The following is a 26,999-nucleotide window of genomic DNA, read 5'->3' on the forward strand; positions in this document are numbered from 1 at the left end:
GATTGACTGAACACATTGTAAGAATGCCAGACATATGCTTGCCAAAAAATTTTTTATGGATAACTCACACAGGGCAAGCGTTCACAAGGGGGTCAGAAGAAACAGTACTGAGACACCCTGAAGGTCTCTCTGAAGAACTTTAGAATTGATTGTACAGCATGGGAGACACTGGCACAGGACTGCCCAGGATGGTATACCCTCATCAATGAGGGGGTTCCACTCTATGAGGAAGGCAGAATAGAACAGCTCAAAGGAAATGTGACATCCGTAGGTTCAAAGTACCCACCCCAGATATTCACCTGGACTATTTGTGCCAAATCTGTGGTGGTTTTAGACTGTTCAGTCAGACATACTGTAATTTTTCTCCAACCTAGTAATGTCATTTTGGTCTTCAATAACAAAGAACAAGAAACAACCAACCAACTAAACAACCTAAAAAGAAAGTAGGAGGAATGTGACTAAGAAAATGGGGAGAGGAGTGATAAGAGGGGGTGACAGTATGAGAAATTAAAAGAGAAAAGACTTTTAAGTAGGGGATGGTAAAAAAGGGAAGAATAAATATTAGAGAATAAGAAGAAGGGAATCATAACTGTGAAAAGGAACAAGATGAACTCATACCCATAAAATGGAAGAGGATAGAAGAAAGAATTAGAAACAAGAACCCAAAAATATGTTGTTTACAAGACACTTAAAAAAGACACTATATTAAAATGAGAGACTGAAAACAGAACCTTTTATACCTTTATCTGAAACTAAAAAGGCATGGACAGCAATCATTATCTCAGCGAAGTTAAAAATAAAAGTAAACTTAATTAAGGACTATTTCAAGGAAACTACATTTTGCTAAAAGTAGCAATGAATTAATGAATTAATGTCAGTATTGAACATCAATACATTAAATGGCATAGCATACAAATTCATGAAGAAAAATGTTAAATCCAAATTCAAGAAGAAATAGTAAAACTATGCAGGTGGGGGAATCTTTATTTACCCTTCTCAAACCTAGATAAATCTAACTATAAAAGAAACAATGAAGAGGTTAGAACTTAATTGAATTTTTTAGAAAAGGTATAGACCTCTGGAGAATACTGAATAGAAACAGAAAGAAGTATACTTATTTCTCAGATGTATTTTTCTCCCCAAAAACTGACCATATATTAGGGCATAAAAATCTCACAAGCAAATGCAGAAAATCAGAAATATAAAATGCACTCCTTTTTGGACCATAACACAACAAAAATATGTTCAATAAAGGGCCTTTATAGCATAGATTAAAAATTAATTGGAAAATAAGTAATTCTAAAGAATGAGTGGGTCAAATAAAAAATTCAAAGAAATAATAATTTCATTAAAGATAATGACATAAATGAGTTAACATACCAAAATTTGTGGGATACAGGAAAAGTAGTGCTTAAGGGAAATTTTATACCTTTAAATGAATAAAAAAGAGAAAAAAAGCATTATCAAGGAATTGATCATACAACTTAAAAAATTTAGAAAAAGTTACAAATTAAAATTCTACAACTAAATACCAGGAAAAGAAAGAAATCTTAAAAAAAATCAAGGGAAAAACAAATGAAATTTGAAGTGAAAAAAAGAGTTAACCAATACATAAAATTGGAAACTTTTTTGGAAAAAAAATATCAAAATGGATAAACCATTGGCTAATTTGCTTTTCATCTGTATAAAAAATGAAATACACAAAGAATCAAGATGAAATTAAAGCAATTATCAGGAGCTAATCTGCACAACCTTATGCCAATAAAACTGATAATCTACATGTTATAAATGAATATTTGCAAAAATATCAAGTGCCCAGATTAACAAAAAAGGAAATAGATTAAATAATTCTAAGTTAGAAAAAAATTTGACTACTCATAAACAAGCTACCTAAAGGAAGAAATAAAACCAAAACCAGATGGATTTATAAGTGAATTCTAACATATAAAGAATCTAACATATAAAGAATATTAATTCTAAGACTATATAAACTGTTTGAAAAGACAGGAGAGTCCTATCAAATTCCTGCTAAAAGATAAACCAGGGAGAAAAATAAAACCAGGAAAAAAAGACCAATTTCCCTATTAAATACTAATGCAAAAACTTTAAATAGAATACTGGCAAAAAGATCACAGCAAATATCACACTATGATCAGGAGTATAAATCTATACTAGAAATGTAGGACTGGTTCAGTATCAGGAAAATTATAAGTATAAATGACCATTTCAATAACAAAAGAACAAAAATCTTAAGGTTATTATCAAATAGGAATAAATGGAACTTTTCTTAAAATGATGGGTAATATTTATCTAAAACAAAGAACAGGCATTATCTGTAATAAGACCAGAGCTAATGCAAGGATGTCCATGATCACCATTACCAATATTGTACTAGAATCCTAGTCTAGCAATAAGAGAAAAAAAACTCAAGGGATAAGCACAAGCAATTAGGGATCAAAACCATCACTCTTTGTAGATGATATAATAGTATCCTTAAAGAGCCCTAGAGAATCAGTCAAAAAACTAAATGAATTAATTAACAACTTTAGTAAAGTTACAGGAAATACAAATCATCTGGATTTCTACATATTAGCAACAAAACTGAGTAAGAGGAGCTAGAAAGAGAAATTTCATTTAAAATAATTGTAGATAGGATAAAAAAACCTTGGAAGTTTGTCTGCCAACTCAGATACAAAAATCATACCAATACAATTATAAAGAAATCTGCAAACAAATAAGGTCAGGTTTCTTGGTCACAGATAAGTCAAATCAATATAAAAAATGTCAATTCTATTTAATTTATTTATTCTGTGTCTTTCCAATCAAATCAGCAAAATATTATAATCTTTTATAAATACTTTATAAAGGGAAAAAATTCATCAAGAAGAATAGTTAAGAATATCAAGGAAATCAGTAAAAAAAAAATGAAGGAAAGGAGTCTAGCAGAACCAAATCACAAATTTTCTACAAAACAGAAATCATCAAACAAGTACTAGAAAAGTGGTAGATCAATGGAATAGATATGGTATATATTATACAGCAATAAAAGAGTACAGTAACTTAAGAGTTCTATAAACCCAATGATCCCAAATATCAGGGCAAGAACTCATTGACAAAAACTTCTGGGAAAACTGGAATGTATTCTGATAGAAACCAGGCATAGCACAACATCTCATACAGTATACCAAGATAAGAAAAATGATAAATGCTGGAGGGAATATGAGGGAAAAAACAGGTACACTAATGCACCAACCATTCTGGAAAACAATTTAAAATTATATCAATACAGCTATAACTGTACAAGCCCACTGATCCAATAATACCACTACTTGGTCTATATGCCAAAGATATCAAAGAAAAAGGAAAAGAACCTATATGTACACACACAAATATTTATAGCAGCCTTTTTTTTTTTTTGAGATGGCAAAGAACTGAAAACTGAAGGAATGTCCATCAATTGTGGAATGGTTAAACAAAAGTTATGATATGTAAATGATAAAAAATACTATTGGGCCATAAGAAATAATGAAGGGGATGGTTTCAAAAAACTCAGATGAATTGTATGAAATGATTAAAGTGAAGAGAGCAGAAACGAAAGATCCATGTAATAGAAATATTCTAACTAATCAAATGTGAAAGACTTAGCAACTGTAATCAATACAATGATACACAGAAATTCCAAAGGACTCATGATGAAAAATGTCATCCACTTATACTTACAGACTAATGAATTCTTAATGCATAGTGAGACATATTTTTTCTCTTTCTTTTTTCTTTTTTTCACAACATGGGCAATGAGAAAATATGTTTTGCATGACCTTTGTATCTATAATGGAAATTCTATTCCTTGCTTTCTCAATGGGTAGAGGAAAAGTGGAAAGAGGAAGAGGTTTTGGAACTGAAAACAAAAACATTATTTAAAAAGAAAAAGAAAAAATTCTTGATGGATAGCAAAATTCATCAGTTTCATAGTCAGTCAATATGTCTAAGAGGGAAAATATGATTTACTTGTAATGTTCTGAAAAATGACAGAGGAAATGTAGTAAAATATATATAAGAACTCTCATAAGTAACAAATGTCCTTCATATTTTTCATAAATTAACCACCTGCATACTCAAAAGCAAATACATTTGAAACAACAAACTAACTCTTCTACTGGTGCATGGGATCAAATATCTAGATCAAAGAAAGTACCTTAAAATATCAGCTAGTTCAATACTTCCAGTTTTCAGATGAGACAACCAAGACCCCAAGGGGTAAAATAACTTGCCCCAAATCACAAAGAATTCTAAGTAGAGTTCCAAGATTCAAGCACTAGCTCTCTGACTCCAAATCTAGCACTCTTTTCAGTCTATTATGCTCCCTTTCTGCAGTAGGAAAATTAACTGTTAAAGTTCTGGAATATCATTAGAGCTTATCTGAAATGTAAATTTAAGTAAAATAAGGATAATTGCTTTTACACACACACACACACACACACACACACACACCCCGCCCTCCTTTGGTGGACAGAATGTTAGAATGTTTGGCTTGGAGGAAATATGCCCAGAGGTCAAATCTTTCCTCAAATCCTTATGAGCTCTATTACCCTGGGCAAGTCACTTAACCTATCACAGTTGTTTTTCTAATTTGTAAAATGGGAGAAGTAATAGCACTTACCTCACAGGATTGCTGGAAGAATCAAATGAGTTATCATATAAAGCACTGTGCAAAGTGCTATATAAATAGCTTATTAGCCAGGATTTTACAGTTATACTTTGTCCATTCAAGTAATTGGAAAAAAAGAAACAAAAAGCAGTTTAGGACAGATCTGTAGCAAGGTGTTCAATTCAGTTGTTTATTCTGCCACTGATCTGCTAGATGACTTGATTTTCTTCTCGATTTAAAGGGTCTGTTTATAATCACTTCTATGCTTACCTCTCAGGAGAGAATGAAATACTATTTATTCATTATACTGATTTGCTAGAAATGGAATTTTAAGTTTTAAATTACAGGTCTCCAAAACTGTTTGTGAAAAGTTCTTTATGTTACAAAATACTTCCATTACCCTAATCCCAAACCCCATTTTCCATACTAGACATTTTCCTGTCCAGCTCTCCATGACCTCTCTGCCACCCAACTTTGATTGTTGTCAAGGGACAGATTACAATGCACTCATTTCAAAAACTTCTTTCAGTTCTATCCTGAACTGGGCCTAATCAAAGTAAAATTGGGGTTCTTTTTGGTCAGGGTCATGCTACAACATCAGATCAATCAAGTTCCTTAAATCACAAAGTGTTTTCTAATGGAAATTCCATTAAACATGTTGATGCAATGACCATTATTAAAAAATTGGTTTAGAAGGAAACAATATAATTTATGCAAAGCAAGACTTTAATACGTAACATTTTATGATTTATTTACTAAGATACATCACAAAAATGCAGAAAGCGAAGTATTGAGGGCTGAAGTATTACATTATTTAGGACATTATTTAATATAAACTTTTAGTCTTTTATTGTATAATCTTATGACTAAAAATTCAAACACTCTCATGCCATAAATCAATAAATTGTTCAGACTCAATTTTATCTAAGTTGGAGATTTCACAAGATTAAAAGACATAAATACAACATATTCTGTAGCACTTGGAGGTTTTGAAATGATACTCAGTTTTCTTTATCACTCAGGTTGATAGCCAGACCATACAGAAATATGTTAGACATTCTCAACAAAGGAAACTTGAAAATACTTAAGAATACAGATATTCAGAATAGAAAATTAACTATCTAACAGCAGCATATAGTTCCCTTGGGGGTTTCTACCTTATATTGAGAGCTTTCCTACTGCCCCCCCCTTTTAATATATCTTGTTCTTTCCTGTTATTTTTCCTTTTTATATTTTTTCATTCCCAAACCCAACTTTTTAAATTCCTATATACTGAAATCCAGACTCCGACATATAAAATTAAAGATAAAAGAGATGAAATTAAACAACTGAAAAAATATTATTTTAATATATACTATGTAATTAATTCTATACTAGGTGAAACAGGAAAATTTAATTCGTTTGGAAATTTTTAAGGATAAAGTGTTAAATAAAAGATATTAAATAGTTATAAGGAATAATAGCTGACATTTTTAAAATCTGTTAAGTGTTTTATATACATTATCATATATATGTATATCATATACATGTCATACACATTATATACATTATTCTACATATACATATACATATAACAACCCTAAAAGATAGATACTACATGTGTTATCTTCATTTAACAGATGAAAAATTGAGTTGTAGATATCTGCTCATTAATCACACAGCTAATAATTAAGTACTAGGGGTAGAAAATCAACACCAGGAGATTTAGGAAGAAATCCCAGAGAGTAATTAAGATGAGTCCTATATCCTTATGAACCTAAGGTATCCCAAATAGAACATGCCCAAAATTGAAATTAACATATTTTCCCAATATAACCCTCTTCCATGCTTCCCTGTTTCTATACAAAATGCAACCACTCCCAAGTTGTTTGGTAATGAAGTATTATCTGATTAATTGCCAGATTGAAAGCGATTCATAAAATGAGGGGAAGTGAAGGTAAATCATGTAATCACCTTGTGTGCACAAGAGAGGAGAGCTACAGAACAATAACTTGAGGGAATGGTAAAGCCAGCTAAGTATCTTTTAAAGATTGAGAAATCTAGGCCTATTTGTAGAGATCATGAAATGATAATATTGATTGGGAGAGATTGGAGATTGGGAGACTGGAATAAAGAATAATTAAGAGAACAATGTGCTGGAAAAAAAGACAGACAGCTTGGTGGAAAAATCCAGAAAGTCAGAAGCAGAGTATGGAGGGAAGTGAAGGTTAGCCAATTTGGGATGGAGAATGAACTGGGGGCAGTCAAACTACCAGAACTGAGACTGAGTGATATATGAACCTAAAAATTAAAAGTAAAACTTGTTAGTTTCTGAGTAATAATGGTAGAAGGAGGTTTTTGAAGTAGCAGTGGGGATCATGCCAAATTTCCTTCTATAATGAGGAACATTAGAGAAGGTACGACCATCACTGAAAATGATATTAAGAGATGCATTGTTTTCTGGGGGACAGTCATGTCTCTGAAAGTTCCAGAAAATGGAAGGAGAATAATATAATGATATCTAAGATGAAGCAAACATCAATAGGTCATTCCAGGAGTACAATGGTGGGGGCAGGCAAGAGGCTGACTTGAGACATGAAAAGGCTGGTGAATGTAGGGGATTATTTACATTGAGACAACTGCCATATTCCAATTCCTGAAGCACTGTGCTTGGATGAAGGCTCTGAGGTTCCTTCTAACTCATGAGATTCCTTAGAGTTTTAGAAAGAATAGCTAGCTATATTATTGGATTATAGAATTTTTTAAAGCATCTTATACAACTAGGTCTATAACAAGATAAAACTTTCCACCTACAGGCAAAATTGTTTCTTCCAACTTCTACAGATCTCAGTTAATTCAATGACATGAAGACAAATATAAACTTATGGCAAACAGTTTAAAAAACAAAGTCAGTCCCAAAATCAGACCCACAAAATACCAAGGTTTGACTAGTTCCAAAGGATAGATTCATTTCAGCATGCTTGAAAAAAATGAGTGACCATTGGCCATAGATAAGAGGCATTTTAAGAGTTGCAATATAATATGATTTTTTTTCATTGATTTATTTCCACTTTTGGCAACATGAAAGATTAAATGATATTTTATTCTCTATTTTCCTAACTCTCTGAACTCTATCTGGCATAGTGATCTTAGGGTCTAAAAATATTACCCCTTTATCTTATCCGATGCTATCAAATGACTGGGTCGAGGAAATATTGTGAGTTCTACCCCAGCTACTCCCCCACCCCAGGTTGTCATCTTTGAAAAAGAGAAAAGTTCTGTCAAGGCACATAGAAATAACTATTTATGCAATATATTGTTTATTTTTATGTAAATCTACTAGTTTACATTGGCATATACTTTACTTAAAAGTTCTACTAGAATTTCCACTGGACCCCTCAACTATTCAGAGTTTGCTAGTTTAGTCATGAAAATTTCCTCCAGGCTTGAGAGGTCTAATCTTTTCCCAAAAATACTGTTTGAACACTCTTGAAACCTAGGAATGTCAATAAGAAATGTTGAGCTGTTTTTACTCTGTGCACTCCTGAAACCTAAAACTGGTATTTTGTTTTATTATAGAAATTCAGCAGGAAAAGTAATCAGAACTTCAGATATTAATCTCTTTCCTCCTTAGGAAAAAAAGTACATAAAACTGCATACTCAGCAACATCATTTGCAAGTGATTCTTCTGCAAGAAAATGCCTAAAGTTTAGTTTATAGCAAGTGGCTTATGAGTACCAAGATATAATTCAACTTTAGAAAGATCTCTGTAGAACAGAGGTGTCAGATATCCAACAATCCATACAACACTCTTGTGTAGTCCAAACCAGGTTAAAATGTAATTGGAAAATATAAACAAAATAAATAAAGAGCAAAAGAACATAAATAATGCTTAAGTATTAGAAATCAAAGATGTAGCTTCCAAGATCTTTATATACAGTCTAGTAGTATGGGTTTCTATTTAACACCACTGTTTTAAAAGGTAATCAACAATATGCAGAAAAAAAGAATGTTGGAAGAAAAACCTTACGTAAAGGAAGGGGATGTTACAACCCCCTTCCAAACCCCAGATCACACTATATTGTTAACATATGATGAGATTTTAAAGTATAAACAAGATACAACTATGTCCTGAACTGGGAGAGAGAAATGAAGAGATCCCTTCTTTCAATGGATATAGTCATAGTCTAGAATGTATCCACAAAATGTAAAAGAGGTGATAAAAATCTTTAATGTGAATTAAGATGCTTAAAACAACTTGCAATGGTCTAACAGACTCATGCACATCCTTAATGTCAATATATGAAAGAATAAGCACATCAGCAGCTGGGTTGCTGAACATAGGAGTAGTTGAGGAAGGAGACTAATCTGTAATATAGTGGGGGGGGGATGAAAAAGGAGAAAAATTTCTGTATATCCCATCTGCCATAGCAATAGAGCTATTATAGCAATAGGAGACACTGCAACCAGAGAGACATACAGCTACAGAGTCACCTCAGAGATGAGACATCAAAGCAATCAAGAATCAATTATACAGAGAAACAGATATTCAATCTAAGGGAAGCTGCATGAGGATTTTATCCAGGGGAAAAAGGACTTCCAAATCTTGCAGGACAAAGAGTTGTGTATTTACATATGTGTCTACGTGTGCTACATGTACCTCATTGGCACTGTATTCTAATTTTGAACCAGCTCTTCTCATGAACACTATATTTATGGGAAAGACTTGAGGTTTTGTAACAACTATTCTTGCTATTATCATTTTAGTAAATACTTTTGAGAAGAGCTAACAGAATCTACTGTCTGATCATTAATGAGAAGTATGCCAGTTGGGACTGGTAAACTATAATGAAAAGGTGTATTCATGCAAGTACAATATAATCCAAGATAGAAGCAAATTAGTAAGGTCCCCTTTGGAAGCCCACTGAGCCTAGTATGGTCATAGAAGTCTTTACAGAAGAGAAAAAACTTGAGCTGAATCTTGAAGGAAAGGGAAAAGACAGCTAGGGAATGGTATATGAATATAATGGACTACTACTGTATCATAAAAATGATTAATATGGAGTATTACCTAAGTCATACTTACTATTAAGAAATAGTCAAGTATAAGAATATAAATGAACAATTCCTATCAGATACAATCACTATATTAGTGATTAAGTGCTTAAGTGTGTTTTTTTTTGAAAAAGCAAAATATTATGGGAGAGGTGTTGATTAGAAAATGACAGATGTATCATTGAAAATGTAGTAATAAAAAATTATTTTTAAAAGGAGCAGAGCATCCTGGCAACCCAGGTTGATTATTATAAATAAATGAGAAGAGATAGAATAAAGCACTGAACTAGGCCCTAAAGGAGCTAAAAGAAGAAACATGAAGGAAAATAACTATAATACAAAGTCAATTTTTTTTGGTTTGTTTTTTTTTGCAAGGCAATGGGATTAAGTGATTTGCCCAAGATCACACACCTAGGTAATTATTAAGTGTCTGAGGCCGTATTTGAACTCAGGTACTCCTGACTCCAGGGTCAGTGCTCTATCCACTGCACCACCTAGCCACCCCTAAAGTAAATTCTTATTTTTAATGTTTAAAATTTAGGAGGTGCCAAGCATTCTGGGAGTTCTGAGAGATCACTTCAAGATTGAGGAGGGTATCAGAAAGATCTTGGAAACCTAATTGGAGAGATGGCATCTAAACTAGGTCTTCATGATGGAATACACATTCCAAATTAGTGCTAGGATTCCAGGAGGAGTTGATTGAGTAAAGTTATAAAGGCTAAAAAAATATGAGTTCTATTCATGAAATATCAAAATGGTATAGTTTGTCTGAAATGAAGAATATGTAAAAGGCGGTAATGTGAGATAAAGGTAGAAAGGCAGGTTGCCTGCCCATGAGTACAAATCCCACCTCTAACGCTTAACTAATGAAACCTATAACAAGTCACTTAAACTACCTGACCCTCATCTGTTTAGGTAGGGGTGAATGAGCAGAAGGACATTAGGCTACATAGCCTCTGGGATTCTTGCGAGCTCTAAACTATGATTCTATGAACATTACCCAGATATCTTAAATATGCTCAAAAAAATGTGAAATTATACAAAGCTAAATTCTCCTGCTTTTGTCTCTCTAAAGAGAAAAATCAGTAATATTCTAGGATCTAACTTCATTTTCCTCTCTGTTCCATATATATATATGTAGGAAAGGCAACAAAGTCTTGATCCTGTAATCTGGGAAAGCAAATCCAGTGATCTTCCTCAATGGTAAATCAGTCTTTACAGGAAACCAAGAATTTTCAATCAAGCTCATGAAATGATAATCTCATTGCAGCTAAGACAGGAAAGGATGTGTCACAAAGATCAAAATTGAGGACTGAACTCCAGCTTAATATTCTTTCCTAAGGTTCATTAAAAGCAACTTACAATATGAGAAGAAAAGGTGCTGATAACATGAATAGAAGCAACCAAACTTTCAACAGATTTTATTTATTTTACATGTGCAAAACTTACTTGACAACAAGGACAGAGAACAGAAAAGCTGTGAGTTAAGGAGAGAATTAAACATACTCCTCCTCAAGCAAAGTTTTCTGACTGATCTCACTCATAAGAATATTTTGGTCTAATCTGAAAACAGCATGTGGTATATTAACCATAGAGTAATGATAGGAGAAAATATTTGTTCTGGCTTCAATGAATCCCAACCCTTCCTTTTTAACCCCCAGCCAGTGTTATAAAACAGACCTACTAGAGACCTGTTCTCTCTGAATCACTGCCTTAACTTAAGGGAAAAGATCAACATCTATTATAAACAGAAATCTAGGTAGATGGAGAAGGAATTCAGACTCTAAAACTGGCAGGAATTTAATTTCTTTATTTCTGTTTTCCATCTGCCTCAATCCTGACCTCCTGGAGATTTACTAGTTTAAAATGAAATACTTTCCAAAAAATCCCTTGGCTTGTCTTCTTTAAAATTATATGCATATGCAATTTAAATTTTATCCTTAATTTTCTGATCTACAGAAAGAAATAAAATTGGGACTGTATACCGAATTTGAATATATATTTTACACAAATTGTCACTTCTGGAAGCTTGGTTTAACAGAATGGAAAGACAATATAAAGAGAATAATTATAAAATATACTATTTCATATTGCTACATATGTAAAGAGTAAAATTTTGCAGAGGATAGCTTTAGGAAAAATTATTCCTAACCCTGTACCTCATTAAGAAACCAAGCTTTGAAATATACAGTTTCAGCCCTGCCCCTATCATTCCAGTAAAGTACCAATCTTCCACCCTCTTTAGGAGAATGAAGATTCAGTGTTGCTATAAGTGAAAAAGGATTTCCATCAATTAGCCATCTGATCTTTTTTTTCACAGTTAGCAAGTAGAGAGAGACCCTTCCTTCCAAATATTTAAACTACAATCACACTGAGGGTAAAGAACTGATAGCTGATATCTGTTCATTTAATTTTAAATTTTATTCACAAAAGTTAACTGATTAAATCATCATCCTTCCCAAAAAAGCTCAAATAAAAAGAGCATGGTAACTAACTCTATTTTACAAATGGAAGTCATGCAAATGCTCTAGAATCAGTGTCTTTTTATCACAGCTTATTTCTGGACCTCTAAAAACATTTGATTCGTCCTGATATCTATTCAACCAAAGTAAATTATCCAGTAGAAAATGTGAATAAAGGAAAGTGGATGTTTTAGTGTAGGTAGTATGAATGACTTGAATTAAAAGCCAATGCCATTTCTTCAAAGTCCAATGGTAAAAAGATGTTCCTATGCAGCTAGGAAATCAGATGTGGAGCTGGACAATCCTCTGAATACCTAATTTCCATGCTATTATATATCTTTCCCCTTCTGGAGGACTAAATATGAGGCTACCGATAATGGATTCTTCAAGAGGGATGGTAGGTGTTTTTCATTCTCAGAGTGTATCCACCTCAGGCTTTTGATGGAACAATTTTTCAATCTAAAGATTCTTCTAAAGAAGCAGCTAGATAGAGGGTCTGAAGTAAGAAGGCCTGAATTCAAATCCAATCTCAGGCACTCAGACTCTGGGCAAGTCTCTAGATCTCCATGTGCCACACTGTCCTCATCTGTAAGATGGAAATATTAATAGACCTACATATCTCAGGGTTGGTTTGAGAATCGAATGAAATAATATGTTAGTGCCTAGCACAGTGCTTGTCACACATATACAGTATATTGAATTTTAGTTGCTGTTTTGAGTATTTTGAAACCAGCCTTCAGGACTAAAAGCCCAAGCTACTTTTGTATTTTGCTTCTTCAAATCTTCCAGAACTGCTACCTCTTGTTCTAATCAATTGCTCTAGAGCAGTTTTTTTTCCTCAGACCTTGAGGCAATTTATCATTGTATTTTGCAGGATAAACACTTTTTAAAAAAAGTTGAATTAGAGATGAATGCAAACTCAGAATAAAATACAACCAAGAGATTGTCTGACTTTATTTTCTAAAAATATCACCAAATAATGAGAATTTTAAAATACTTTTTGGAAATGCATTAATGGAGTTGCATTGACAAATCTCGTTCCCAGAGGAGACAAGAGGAAACATTTTCATCCTCTCAGAAGAAAGCTAGATAACTACATGTACAGAATATTGGATAAACTCTTAGATATGGTCCCTATCTTGTGTTTTTGCTTCATTGCTTTTTCACTATTATAAGGGAAAGTTCAATGATACTTGAGGGTACAGTGGGAAATGACTGTGATGTGCAAAACAACAAAAAAATCCAATAATTTTTTAAATGAAAAAGAAAAAAAAGCATTAAAATCTTCCTTTATAGCCAGAACTTTGGGTTAAAACTTAACTAAATCTGCCACATTTTAAATATACTTTCCCCTTGTGATATTCTCTTCTTAAGTAAAGAGATAATGTATATGAAGAACTTTGCAAACCAATACATATCAATCATTGCTAATATTAACCACTTCTTTAATTCCTTCACTGGCTCTTAATCTTCTTGTTCTATAAATGAGTAATTAGTCAGTCAATAAATGCTAAGTGCCTCCCATGTACCAGGAACGGGGCTAGGCACTAGGAATACCAAAAAAAAAAAAAAAAAAGGTGAAAGACATTCTGTTCTAAAGGAACTCACAGTTTAATAAGGGAAACAGCATGCAAACATTATATGTAAACAAATACACACACACACACACACACACACACACACACACACACACACATACATATATATGATAAACTGAAATAAACTGAAAATAATCAACAGAAAGAAATCACTAGAATTAAGAGGGTTTCCTGGAGAAAGAATGATTTCAGTTGGAAATGGAAATCAATCAGAAAAGTCCTCTATAATCAGAAGAAGAGGAGATGAAGAGTGAGAGCATTCCAGATATGGGAGGCAACAATGGAAAATGCCCAGAGTTGCAAGGTGGAGTATTCTTTTAGGGAAATATCAAGGAGCTAAATGTCTCTGTATTGCAGATTATGTAAGGTGTAAGAAGCCTGGAAATATTGAATAATAATACTCAAAAGGTAGCAAGAGCAGTTTATTCAAGGTTTTCAATGTCAGGAGACTTTAATATTTGATCCTCGAGGTAATAGGAATTTAATGAGTAGGGGAGTTGACATCAGATCTGAGCTTTAGGAAGATCACCTCGGCAGTGGAGTGGAGGTTGGGTCAGAATGAGGAAAGACTAGAATCAGGAGACCAACTGGTAAGTTATTGAAATAATCCAGATATGAAGAGATAAATAAGAGCCTGCACAGGTGCAGTGTCAGAGCTCTTGAGAGAAAAGTACTTTCACAAAGAAAAGTTATGAAGGTAAAAATCAATAGGCCTTGGCCACAGATTGAGATACGAAGAGATGGGGAAGAGAGGGAAGTGAGAGTACCAAAATTATTTACTCCCTTTGATTCTTCACACTCTCCCTTGATAATTTCATTTTTGTGACTTCAAACTATCATTACTCAGAGAGTAATTTAAGTAAAATTTAAATCCAATGAAATTTTCATTAGTGAAGAAATTATTAGAGATGAAGTAGACAGATTTTATTTTGTAATAATAAAAGTATTTTTTCCCAGAAAAGTAATTATCTCCAAAATAAAAAGAAAAGAGACTGAGGAAAAAAAACCATTTTTGGTAAATACATCTTAATAGAAGTCTGATATATAAAAAGTATGGGGATCCATTATATATATATATATATATATATATGTATTATATATATGTAAATATGAAAACATATAATAATATGTATATATACATATACAATACCCCATATAGGTATGCATATATTTGCATATGTACATATTCACATGAGAAAACCACATTGGCAGAATTGTGAATTTATTCTTTGCTCACAGTATTCTCTACTTTTCTATCTTTAAGTTTGAGTCCATTCACTGTAGGCACACGGAGTATGCAAGGGGAGAACATACTCCAGCATTTGGGGAGGGGAGGAGAGAGGGGGAAGTGAAGAAATACTTTTTCTTGCTACCTGATTAAAAAAAAAAAACTTTCTAAAAGTCGATTAAGCTTAGCTGATTATGAGAGCAATGCCCCTAAAGAGGCAAAGCAATTAAAAAAGAAGAAAGGGGAATAGCTTCACAGGAGATGTTACACATATAAAGGCAGCATGGCATAGTGGAAAGAGCTTTGAACTTGGAATCTGGAAAATATAGGTTCAATTACTAGTTGCATAACCCTAGGCAGATCACAATCTTTATGAGCTTTGATTTCCTTCTCTGAAAATGAAGACAAAAATAGCATTTATCTTACAGGGCTGTTTGATTAAATGAATTAATATAGATAAAGTAATTTATATACCTTTACATGCTATATAAATGTGAGAAACTATTATTAGTGTTGTTTTTATCCATTTTTCTTCCTATCTAGACATTCAATAGGATACCAGGGCTTCAACATCTAGGTTATCCTGCCATTTGCCTTCTAATGCCTGCCTCTCTCTCTACCTGAAACAGTGAACCTTCCAGCCCTGCACCTCTGTGGGACCTGGCAGAGTTGGCCAGGTTTGAGGGTGTGTCCTCTATAATCAGAAGCCCACTATAATCAGAAAAAAAAAGACTATTTCATTGCATTGAGCTACCCAATGAGACAGCTGTGTGGCTAGTGGATAAAACACTATACTTAGGAAGATCTGAGTTCAAATCCTGCCTCAATCACTATTAGCTGGGCAAGTTATTTAACTTTTCTGTACCTCAACTTGCTCATAAATGAAGGTTTAGACTTGATAACCTCCAATGCCCCTTCTATCTTGCCATCAAACCTGTTACATACCACATTTTTCCCCATTGTAGGGCTTGCATCTATTAGGGAATAATAATCAATGGAAGACAATCTACTTTATTAAGGCTTCAGTCAATTCTATACTATGAGTTTTTAAGCATTTTTGGTGTCAGAGACCTCTTTGGCATTTTATGGATCCCTTCTCATAATATTTTTTAGTGGGTTGTTTTGTTTGTTTTTTTGCGATGGGGTTAAGTGGCTTGCCCAAGGCCACACAGCTAGGTAATTATGAAGTGTCTGAGGCCGGATTTGAACTCAGGTACTCCTGACTCCAGGGCTGGTGCTCTATCCACTGTGCCACCTAGCTGCCCCCCATAGTAATATTTTTAAATATATAAAGTAAAATACAAAGGATTATAAAAGAAACCAAATATACTGAGTTAACAAAATATTAAAGAAAAGTTCTTGGGCCATAGGTTCAAAAAATCCTCTTCTAGATCACAGTCCCCTTTGAACATATAGTAGCCACTATCCCATATGTACTATAATCCCTTTGAGGAGTAAATATGCCTAGGGGACTGGGATGCTCTCATTTCAGTTTTTATATTCCCAGCACCAAGCACAATGCTAACCACAGAGTAAGAACTTAACACTTGTTGAATGACTGATTATTGCATCTGCACCCAGACTAAGATAATTAAAATACTCCTTTAAAAATAACATTCCAGGGCGGCCAAGTGGCACAGTGGATAGAGCACCAGCCCTGGAGTCAGGAGTACCTGAGTTCAAATCCGGCCTCAGACACTTCATAATTACCTAGCTGTGTGGCCTTGGGCAAGCCACTTAACCCCATTTGCCTTGCAAAAAAAAAAAAACCAAACCCTAAAAATAAAAAAAAAATTTTAAATAACATTCCTTGGGGCCACTAGGTAGTGCAGCAGATACAGCACCAGCCCTGGAGTCAGGAGGACCCCAGTTCAAATTCAACTGCAGGCACCTAATAATCACGTGGCTGTGACCTTGGGCAAGTCACTTAACCCCACTGCCATAAATTAAAAAACATTCCTCTGTTCCAATTCTCTATAGAAATGTGGCTATTCTTGTGATTATTGTTCTTTAACAGCTCCCCATTACCTACACAATCGCAGACAAAATCATCCACTGGAGCATTTCTTCAATTTGTACCCCAATACAAATTCTCTAAAACAGCTAAACAGGATCACTGCATCCTCAAAATACATATGCATTCTCAGCTCCATTTTTTAAAAATTCATGGCATTTCTCTTTCTTGATGAGTTTTCCTTCAAGTTTTCCCTTATCTAGTATCCTAATCATACTTCTAGCCCTAGTCAAAAATCCTATTGCCTCTATAAGCATCCAATCCCATAATGAGCTTCTTTCTTTTCTGAATCCCTACGAACTTTGCATGCCGAAGGTATCTCTATGTATTTGTCCTGTCTAACTAGAATACAAACTTGAAGGCAAGAAGTGTACTTTATACTCTTTTTTATTCTTCCAAAGGAATTCTATATCTTAGTCACTTTGCATAATGTCTTACACTCAGTTGCCTGTTGATTAAATAATCAGCACATTGGCATTAACACCATAAGGGCAAGAACCAGGCTAAACAGAGCAGCTGGCTTAGTACTTCGTGTAGTCTCTGCTGTGCTCAGGACATCTGTGCTTTACCCTAAAGGCTTAACAAATTTCTTTAGAGAGACATCCTGTAAGGAAGCTTATATCTGGCAGGAAAACATGATAAGGATGCATCAGCTGACACTCACATCAGGAAACATCTTTGAGAAGGAATGGGTGCCCTTTCCCAAGTAATTTCTCACTAAAGGAAGTCAATTTGACCTTTGTCTTCTTATTACTTAAGATGAAAAAAAAACAAAGATCCACCAACTGCTTCCTTCTAGGATGTGTTTTCTACCAGTTTCCCAGCAAGCAAGACAAGGACAAGGCCACAGTTGGCCATTTTGCTGCCTCTCCCCCATCCAAAAGCCAATGACAGCTAATCTTTCATTAAATGACTCAGAAAAAATGCATGATCAAACAACTGAACTCCAAGTCAGTCCCACCCTCTCTGACCATGACTGACATTCAGGAGATATAAACAAGCACATTTTATTGGCTATTAGATTAAACTGGTAAGATTTCCCTAACCATTTGGGAAGCATACTAACTAACTAGTGAGGGGAAAAGTAAAAACTTTTTATTTTTCTATCTGTTAATAGTCAAAGTAAAATGTAAAATTTACCATTTTAAGTATCTTAGTCTGGTTGCAGATTCAATAATCTGTCATTCAACAAGTGTTAAATTCTTATTCTGTGGTTAGCATTGTGCTTGGTGCTGGGAATATAAAAATTGAAATGTAAACTTTGGAGACCAGCTGTTTATACTAATTACTGTTATACTAAGAAACCATACACATTAATCACTTTAATTTCAGAGTTTTCTTCTAGGTGCAAAGACAATTTGCTGGTTGGCAAACAAGTTTGATGAACAGGTTGAAAGTAAGTCAAATCTCCAAGCATTTGCACTGTATTTTGTCATGGGGAGGAGGGAAAAGGAGAGAATGAAAGATGATAAAAGGCTCAGTCTCTATACTTGAGTTTCTAATCCAGTCAAGGAGATAAAATAGATACATACATAAATATATATATATATATATATATATATATATATATATATATATATACACACACAAAATCTCAAATAACGGGAGAATAATATAAAGCAGTATATCAGTTATGTATTATGCTATGTGGGAGAAACTACACATCAATAGAATTAATTCAGATTAGAAAAAGAACAAAGGAGATTCTTCAAAGATAACTTTATGAGAAAGATATGAGATTTGGTCAGGATAGCAAGTCTGTAGCAGGGAACACACACACACACACACACACACAGAAGAATAACCAAGAAAATGTATATGTGACCTCAATTAATTAAAAAAAAATTGTAAACTTTATTCCTGGTCATCAGAAACAACCAACAATGAAAACCTCTTTGTATCTATTAACTTCTGAAACAGCTTCATTAAGCCTTTATGGATATTATGCCACTTATTTTTTAAAATGATAATTTGACAATCACTGTTTTTTTAAAATTTTTAATCAATCAGTAACCATTTTGAAGTTCCTACTATATGCCAAATAGTTAGCTGTGAATTGAATAAATATAAAAGTAAAATATAAATATAAAATTCCCTTCAAAGGAATATTAGTTTGAAGGATTAATTTGCAGAGAGCTTTTCACATATCTTTTATAGCCTTCCCTGACAAGAGGCAGACAGCCAATGGATCTCCCTATAAAATATCACAGCAGTTAGTTACTGTCCTTGTTAAACTGGGTGTGAAGGAATGTGCTGCTTAGTAAATTTACTTTCAGGCATCTTTACTCACTGATGAAGCTATTTGTATATACAGTCAAACTTAGGGGTTAGGTACAGAATATCCTAACTTGCATGTTATTCCAGTGGCACCACATTCACTCTGCCTGATAGTAAACAGATCTAAAAAGGGAAGCCAAGTTCAGAACTAGGGCATCATCCAACAGACTCCTGGATGTGTTCTGTCTGCGCATCCATGAGCCTAGGCACACACAAACCCCCTCATTTTTATTTCTTTTATTCCATTTGTGCTTTAAAGAAATTCAGAGCACTTATGAGAATGGAATTTATTGGTATCATATTCTCTGGCAACAGCTGTTAAGTTGGTAGTACCAAATCCACAGCTTCTTCTATTACATTATGTGGCTACATCAGATAGCTTTTGTTTGATATAGATTTGAAAATGTATAGACCCTACTCTACCTGGTTCCCTTTGGGTTAAGTTTCAGAAACTGGAGAAAGAGGCTATGTTTGGCAATTTTCTCTAGTATATATAATGTATCATTGTAATTACTATTAAGGGAAGATTTTGGAGAGCTAAGCATTCAATTTCACTAGTCCAGAGCATTCAAGAACAGTTGACCATGAACAAGTCATTTTAGGAATGGACAGCTGACTTGAAGTCACAGTTTGCCTTCCAAACAGATGGATTTTGTTTCATTTGTTTTTTTTTAAAGTTCAACGACGGTGATGATCTTGCCTTCTGATAAAGAATAAAACTTTTAAACTAGAAGGAACCTTAGTGATCATCTAACTCAATTCTGTCATCTTCAACTCTACCATAGTTAAAACAGAACAAAAGTCAAGAAAAGCAATGAAGCCAGCCATTCACATAAAGCCCCTTTAAGAGTCCAAACAAATGCTGAGAACAGGATTTAGGATGCAGACTGATTTTTAAAATTTTTATCTGCAAATTTTGAATTTGCTGATTAAGCCTCAATACATATACTGTCTTGCTCCAAAGAGTCTTACTGCTATAGTTGTAATTCCAAATGAAATTTTTTAATCTAGGACATTAAAGGATTTAAAAAAATAGTAATTGCTATATTATCATTTTAAAATATAAATGGCATAATATCTGTAAATCTGAATTGTATTTATAATCAGTTTAACACAGGAATATTTTATACACAAAACCACCTGACAGTTGCTGATTTGGTTTAGCCGATTTTTAACTCTTACCTAAAAGAATACCTTATTTAACACATATATTTGAAAATTTCCAAGTTTGATATCCAGAGACTACTACTGACATCATGTATTAAGGTTCAAGAACCGAGATGGTATGCTTTAATATCTTCACATTTGATAAAAGCAATGATGAGCAATGATTGTAAACAGAATGGAAAATAGCTACCAAGGCCCTGAGAATCATGAAAAAACTTAGTGTGAAACCATTACCCTATTAGAAAATGCTAACTATGTTTTAAAAGTGCTTAGATTCGATTCTGTGCAATGACAGATAAATCCCAATCTTGGTTAAGCAAAACCACAAAGATAACCTCTCTGGGAGACAATAGCAGGGGTCAAGGGTATGTAAAATCTTCAAAGCTCTTCTAACAAATGACCAAAGTGAAATTCATTCCTGAACAGAATTAGCAAATGTTTCTGCAATAAAAACTGCAAACTTTCATGTGGCCTGGTCCCCTGCAACAATAGGCAGTTGTTCCCCAGAGTGAATGGGACTCAGTGTCAGCTTACCACCACAGTCAGGAACTGGACATTCCTGACACCCTTGTCCCCTGCCTAACCTAAGATTGCTTATCTTTTCCAATTCTTTTTTGTTTTTTGGAAGCCAGCAAACAATGGATGTGGATATGGATCTCACCTAAATCCTTTTACTCTATCTGGACACCAAAGAATCTTGTGTTCCCTTAGCTTCTTCCCACATCATTTTTCATCATCTCTGTTTACATCTAAGTAAATTTCTACAGCAAATTAAAAAACAAAGTCCCTCTCCAAAAAAAAAAGTTACTTTCTGTTTCTGAAGATGGGTATCAGGGATCAGATGGAAAATAATCAAGTCTTGAGAGTCTTAGAACTGTACAAAAGGATACAGATCTTGGAGGCAGTTTGAACCAGATGAGTTAGAAGATGTGGATTTGAGTCCCAGCTAGCTCCTTCCTCTCTGGGTCCCAAGTTCTCTAAAATGGCAATGATGCTTGCCTTGACTCCCTAACTGGGCTGTTCTATTTCAAAGCTCAAATAAGAAAATATATGTAAAGGGTTTTGTAAATTGTAAAGTCCAATACCCCATACATACATATATATATATATATATATATATATATATATATATATATTTATATGTGTGTATGCATAATATGGTGCTTTGCAAAGGAAGGTACATCTAGGAAGATAAAAAACAGCTAGCTATATTTTTAACCAAAAAAAATGGCTAGCTATATTTTTAGACATCTCTAGATATATAGAAAATAAACTATAAATAGCCTATGTATTTACATTATGTCTAAGTCCACATGTCTATTAAATGATTTTATTGCCTATCCCTAAATATACCCCATTTATGAGACAGACTATGGGATAACTTTATAGCTATAGCTAGGCTTGACAGCCTTCCTAACAAGTAACTGGGGGTCCTTTCAAACGGGTTTTAGGGGTGTTCCAAGCCGGACAGGATAAGAGGCGAGTCCTGGGGATGCTGCTGTCCGGGGGGCCGGGTTGGAGGGGGCAGACCCCGAGGAGCCCACCAGAGCCCTGCCCCTTCAGTCCGAGACAGACACACAGACACAGATAAACACAGACACGCGCGCACACTCTTTCTCCCGGAGCATCCCCGGCCCCGGCCCCGGCCCCCGGCCCCGGCCCCGGCCCCGGCCCCGGCCCCGGCCCCGGCCCCGGCCCCGGCCCCGGCCGCCCCGGCCCCCGCCCCGCGCAGGAGGCTGCGATGCCCCGGCGGCGCGCGCGCGCGGACCGTTACTCCGCCCGGGATGCTGGCTCCCCCTCGGACCGCGGGCCGCTTGTTTGGCGCTTTCTGCCCCCCGAGCCGCCCCGGGCCCGCTCGGCCCCCTCCCCTCCCCCCTCCGCCGGGAACGCCGGGACTCACTCCGCACAAGCAGCAGCAGCAGGACGAGGAGGGACGGCCCCGGGCAGAGGCGGAGGGGCAGCCGCCGGCTCAGCGCCATGTCGACGGCTCCTACGCCAGGGAGCTGCGGAGCCCAGCCGCGGCGCCCGAGAGGAGTCGCTGCCGCCCTGCGCCTGCGCCGGCGCCCAGCCCGCCCCCAGAGCCGGCGGCCCCGCCCCCGACTGCCACGGCGACCGCAGGCCCCGGCGGCCGCGTCACCGGGGTAACCGGGGATGCTGGAGTCTGGTTACCATGGAAGCGGGGATGCTCTGGTCCCGGGCACATGGGAAGCCTCCTCATTGAGAAGAGGCGCCAGATCGCGGATGGGAGAGGGGCGAGCGTGGGAGGTAACCATGGATACCGGATGTCTCCCGAGAAGCGAGAGACGACATCCAGAGGCTGCTGAATCCTGATGCGCGCAGGGGCAGGACTCCCCTACCCGACTCGCTGCTTGGAAAGGGCAACAGTTTTCATTTTAAAGCACGAGAGACAAGAATGGCTAGCAGTGTGCATTTTCCAAAATGCCTCGAAATCTTTTTTATGTTTTTGCAAAGCAATGGGGTTGAGTGGCTTGCCCAAGGCCACACAGCTAGGTAATTATTAAGTGACTGAGGCCACATTTGAACTCAGGTCCTCCTGACTCCAGAGCCGATGCTCTATCCACTGAGTCACTTAGCTACCCTTCGAAATCCTATTAGAGTTTTTTCTGCCTCCTTTTATTTAATCTAATATCCTGTAAATAGCATATAGTTTTTTTTTAATTTATTGAATCTTATTAGAGTTTTAAGGGACAAAGGTCACCACAGGGGGGAGGGGTTAGCTAACTTAACATTTACGTCTTTTGAGAAAATAAGCTTTTCCCATAAAATCCATTTGAAAGGATTACGAGTGACTACTCGGGAAGGTTAACAAATCTACCTATAGATTTAAGCATAAAACTATGCACAGAAAGGTCATTTCACTCAGGAGAGATGAGTGCAAATATATCTTCAAAAGGCAGTGAATAAGAGAGTTTAATGCTCCTGTTTGATTTAAAGCTCAGAAGCATTCATTTTTTGGTAACACTACAACAATAACAGAATTTTAGAATCAGTAAAGGCAGTATCCTCATTGACTGGCATGACACTCGACATATAATAGACATTTTTTTTAGGTTTTTGCAAAGCAAATGGGGTTAAGTGGCTTGCCCAAGGCCACACAGCTAGCTAATTATTAAATGTCTGCGGCTGGATTTCAACTCAGGTCCTCCTGACTCCAGGGCCAGTGCTTTTTCCACTGCCCCACCTAGCCACCCCAACATATAATAGACATTTAATAAATCCTTATTGAAGTGATTGCAATCCAGAACAAATGTAGTGTTAATCAAATTCAGTATAATCAACAAAAGATTTAATATAAATAATCTAATGCCTTAAAAGACAAAAATATAAGTGAGAAGTAGATGAGTCCAGGACATAAAAAGGAAAGTACAAAAGGGATGTGAAGACAAGTAGACAGCGTCAGGAGTGAGGGGAAAAAAGGAAAAAAATAGAATTGGAAGCTGAAACAGAATGTACAGATACTGAAATCGATACTATTATATTTTCATGAAATTACTTAACATTAAAATCTCTAACATTAAAAACAGATTCCAACTCCAGTATTCTGGAAAATGGAACATAAAGTAATAACTACAAAATTCTCAATAACTTCACTCTAAAATATTAAAGCCATAAGAGCATTTTTATTTTCATTTTACTGAGGATTTATTTGTCCTCTCAACTTTCAACCCATCCTTCCCAGAGATTACAAATGAAACATAGCTTCTGGGTAATTTAATCATTCTATTAATAGGGGCAACAAGTTATTAATAATAAAAGAATAGCTATTTGGCTGTTTCCCTAAGGCCAAAGACCCCTAATGGCAGTGGGCTCCCAGTTTATATGCCCTTTGAAGAGGAGGCATTCCTGAGGGGTGGTGATCAACTCAGATTGGCTAATACAATGTGAGGTGTGGGCTATATTAAAAGAAAAGACTTGGTGTATGTTATCAAAGAGACATCAATTTCCACATCACCTGCCTTGAATCTACCTTTCCTGGAATCTGTCCAAGTTAACTTATTTCCCATAAAAAAGTAATCTTTCAAAGATGTAGACAGAAACTTTAATCTCTCCTTATTTCCTCTATTATAAAATATAAATACTGTGACCCTGCATTTGAGGCCCTCTGTACCTATCTGTAATCTTTCCAACCATATTTCATATTTTTCCTCTTCATAAACTCTAGGTGCCAGTCAAACCAAACTACTAAATTCAAACTCAAGTTGCCATATCCAGCCTCTGTGACAGGTTATCCTCCATGCCCTGAATTCACTGGTGACCAGTGTGTTAGTGTTCTCTCCCATTCCAAATATTGCTAGAAAACTGTCTGATTTTTCATTTGCCCGCTTAACAAAACTGTCTGATTTTTCATTTGCCCGCTTAACTCCTGACCCTTGCATTATATTTAATTGTTTTCATGTTGTATCCCTCTACCAGGACTTAAGTTCCCTGATTTCACCTGAAGTTAGGGGACTATTTTTTTTTCCTATATTCCCTCCTTTCACTGCTCCCCGCCCTTTCCAATACCTCATTTATAACATGATACCTTACCTGTGTTGAGGTACTAAGCCTCAAATACTGTTAAACTTGGAGTCTTAAGCTCATAGATCTAGATTGGAATCTCTGACTATTGACCAAATTCTCTCATTCTACAATTGAGTAATTGAGGCCCAGTCAAGGAAGGTTAGATGATTTAAGTCATTCTGGACTTGTGATGGAAAATACCATCCATATCCAGAGGAGGAACTGTGCAGTTTAAATGAAGACCAAAGATTATTATCTTCAACTTTTAAAAGTTGTCTTATGTATTATAATATTTTTTCTCTCTAATGTCTTCTTTCTTCCATTTGGATCTGATTCTTCTCTCAATACATGTTCAATATCGATCTATGTTTTAGCATGGTTATAAATACAGAACTTATATCAGATTGTTTTCTGTCAGGGGGTGGGGGGAAGAAAAGAAGGGAGGGAGAAAAATTGTAGAACTCAAAACTTTGCAAAAAAATGATTGGTAAAAACTACATGCATGTAGTTGGAACAGCAAATAAAAATATTTAAATTTTTTAAAAGTTTTAATCATAGTCCAGAAAGAGATTTTGGAATATCTCTATATAATGTGATCCTTTTTTTTTCCATTAAAGGAGGGGACACTTGGTAGGGACACTCCCTCTGAAGGATCTGAAATGCAGATCACCAACTATCCTGTAAGTTATAGTGAGAGAGGAGTACTAAGAAGTTAAATGACTTGCCCAGGGTACATAACTAATATATATGCCAGAGGCAGGACTTTAATCCAGTTTTTATTCCACTGCCTCTTTTCATCTTGAATCTTTTCAAGTAGAAAAGGACCCTGGACAATGAAATAAATACTTTTTTATTATTCATCCTGGTCTGGGGGCTGCTATCAATCTATTTTAGGCCAATGGTGCTAAACTGATAGCTACAATGCCTGATCAACCTTAAAGAAACCTTGAAAACTGGACAATTTCCAGCACACACTTTGGGTAATTGTGTAAGGTTTTAGGGAATGGAAGAGGTCTTAAATCATGATATCACAAAGAAGTGATTTGTAGCTGAGTCTGGTGAATAAAAGGACAACTTTTCCAGGTTCTATTTCTAATGTGAGATGCCCACAAATATGGAATTAAATTGAGGTCCTTTCCAAAGGTCCTGAAAGCAGTTGTTTTACTATTTGTGCCTAGGCAAATAAGTATTCTAAAACTGGCATAAGGAATTGGTACAGGAAAAATATTCAGACAAGCTACAATAAGGGAGACTAAGAAATGGAGAGATTATCTTTCCACATCACTAAGTTCAGAAAATGAGCCTATTTCTGAATAGAAAAAACAACTCATCTAAAGTTTACAAAGTACTTTACATCATCTTATTTGAGCCTCCCAACATCAATGAACTAGGTACTACAGTTACTAATTTTCCATTCTACACATGAGAGAATTAAGGCTCCTTCTCCACAGCCTACAAATATACTTTTGTCTCCCCATCTTCAAAAAACCCTCATTTGATATTTCTGCCCTAACATCTGCTATCTCTTTTGCCCTTTGTGTCTAAACTAGAAAAGGCCATTTGTCATTAGATGCTTCCATGTTATCTCTCTTCTCAAGTTGCATTTACATTTCTTCACTTCCCTTTTTACATTTCTCATTTTTTTTTTTTGGCAAGGCAAATGGGGTTAAGTGACTTGCCCAAGGTCACACAGCTAGGTAATTATTAAGTGTCTGAGGCTGGATTTGAACTCAGGTCCTCCTGACTCCAGGGTCAGTGCTCTATCCATTGCACCATTTCATTTCTTAATATTTCCCTTCTTTCTTCTGGCATTGCTATCACTCTGATACAGGTCTTGATCACCACATGCCTAGATTATTACAATAGCCTACTAGTGTGTCTGTCTGTCTGCCTGCCTCAAGTCTCTCTCTGGTCCAATCTATCCTCCATTGAGCCATTAAAGTGATTTTTTTATTATATATATTTTTTATTTGTGTACAAATGATGTTTTTTTATACATTACTAAAATATTCTTGTTTAAGAGTAAACATACTACCCCTCCCCCAAAAAA

The 26,999-nt window shown here is 35.5% G+C and overlaps 1 protein-coding gene across 1 annotated transcript in view; it reads right to left on the reverse strand.

Moving 5' to 3' along the window:
* JAM3 (junctional adhesion molecule 3) overlaps positions 1 to 22,525 on the reverse strand; it is an 84,105-nt gene extending 61,580 nt beyond the window's left edge. The window contains exon 1 of the mRNA XM_074216280.1: positions 22,329 to 22,525. Within this exon, the coding sequence (XP_074072381.1) occupies positions 22,329 to 22,407 (79 nt within the window). The 5' untranslated portion in view covers positions 22,408 to 22,525. The remainder of the gene's footprint in view (positions 1 to 22,328) is intronic.
* Positions 22,526 to 26,999: the final 4,474 nt, after the last annotated feature.

The sequence above is a fragment of the Macrotis lagotis genome, chromosome 1 (genome assembly GCF_037893015.1).
Source record: "Macrotis lagotis isolate mMagLag1 chromosome 1, bilby.v1.9.chrom.fasta, whole genome shotgun sequence".
Taxonomy (NCBI): Eukaryota; Metazoa; Chordata; class Mammalia; order Peramelemorphia; family Peramelidae; genus Macrotis; species Macrotis lagotis.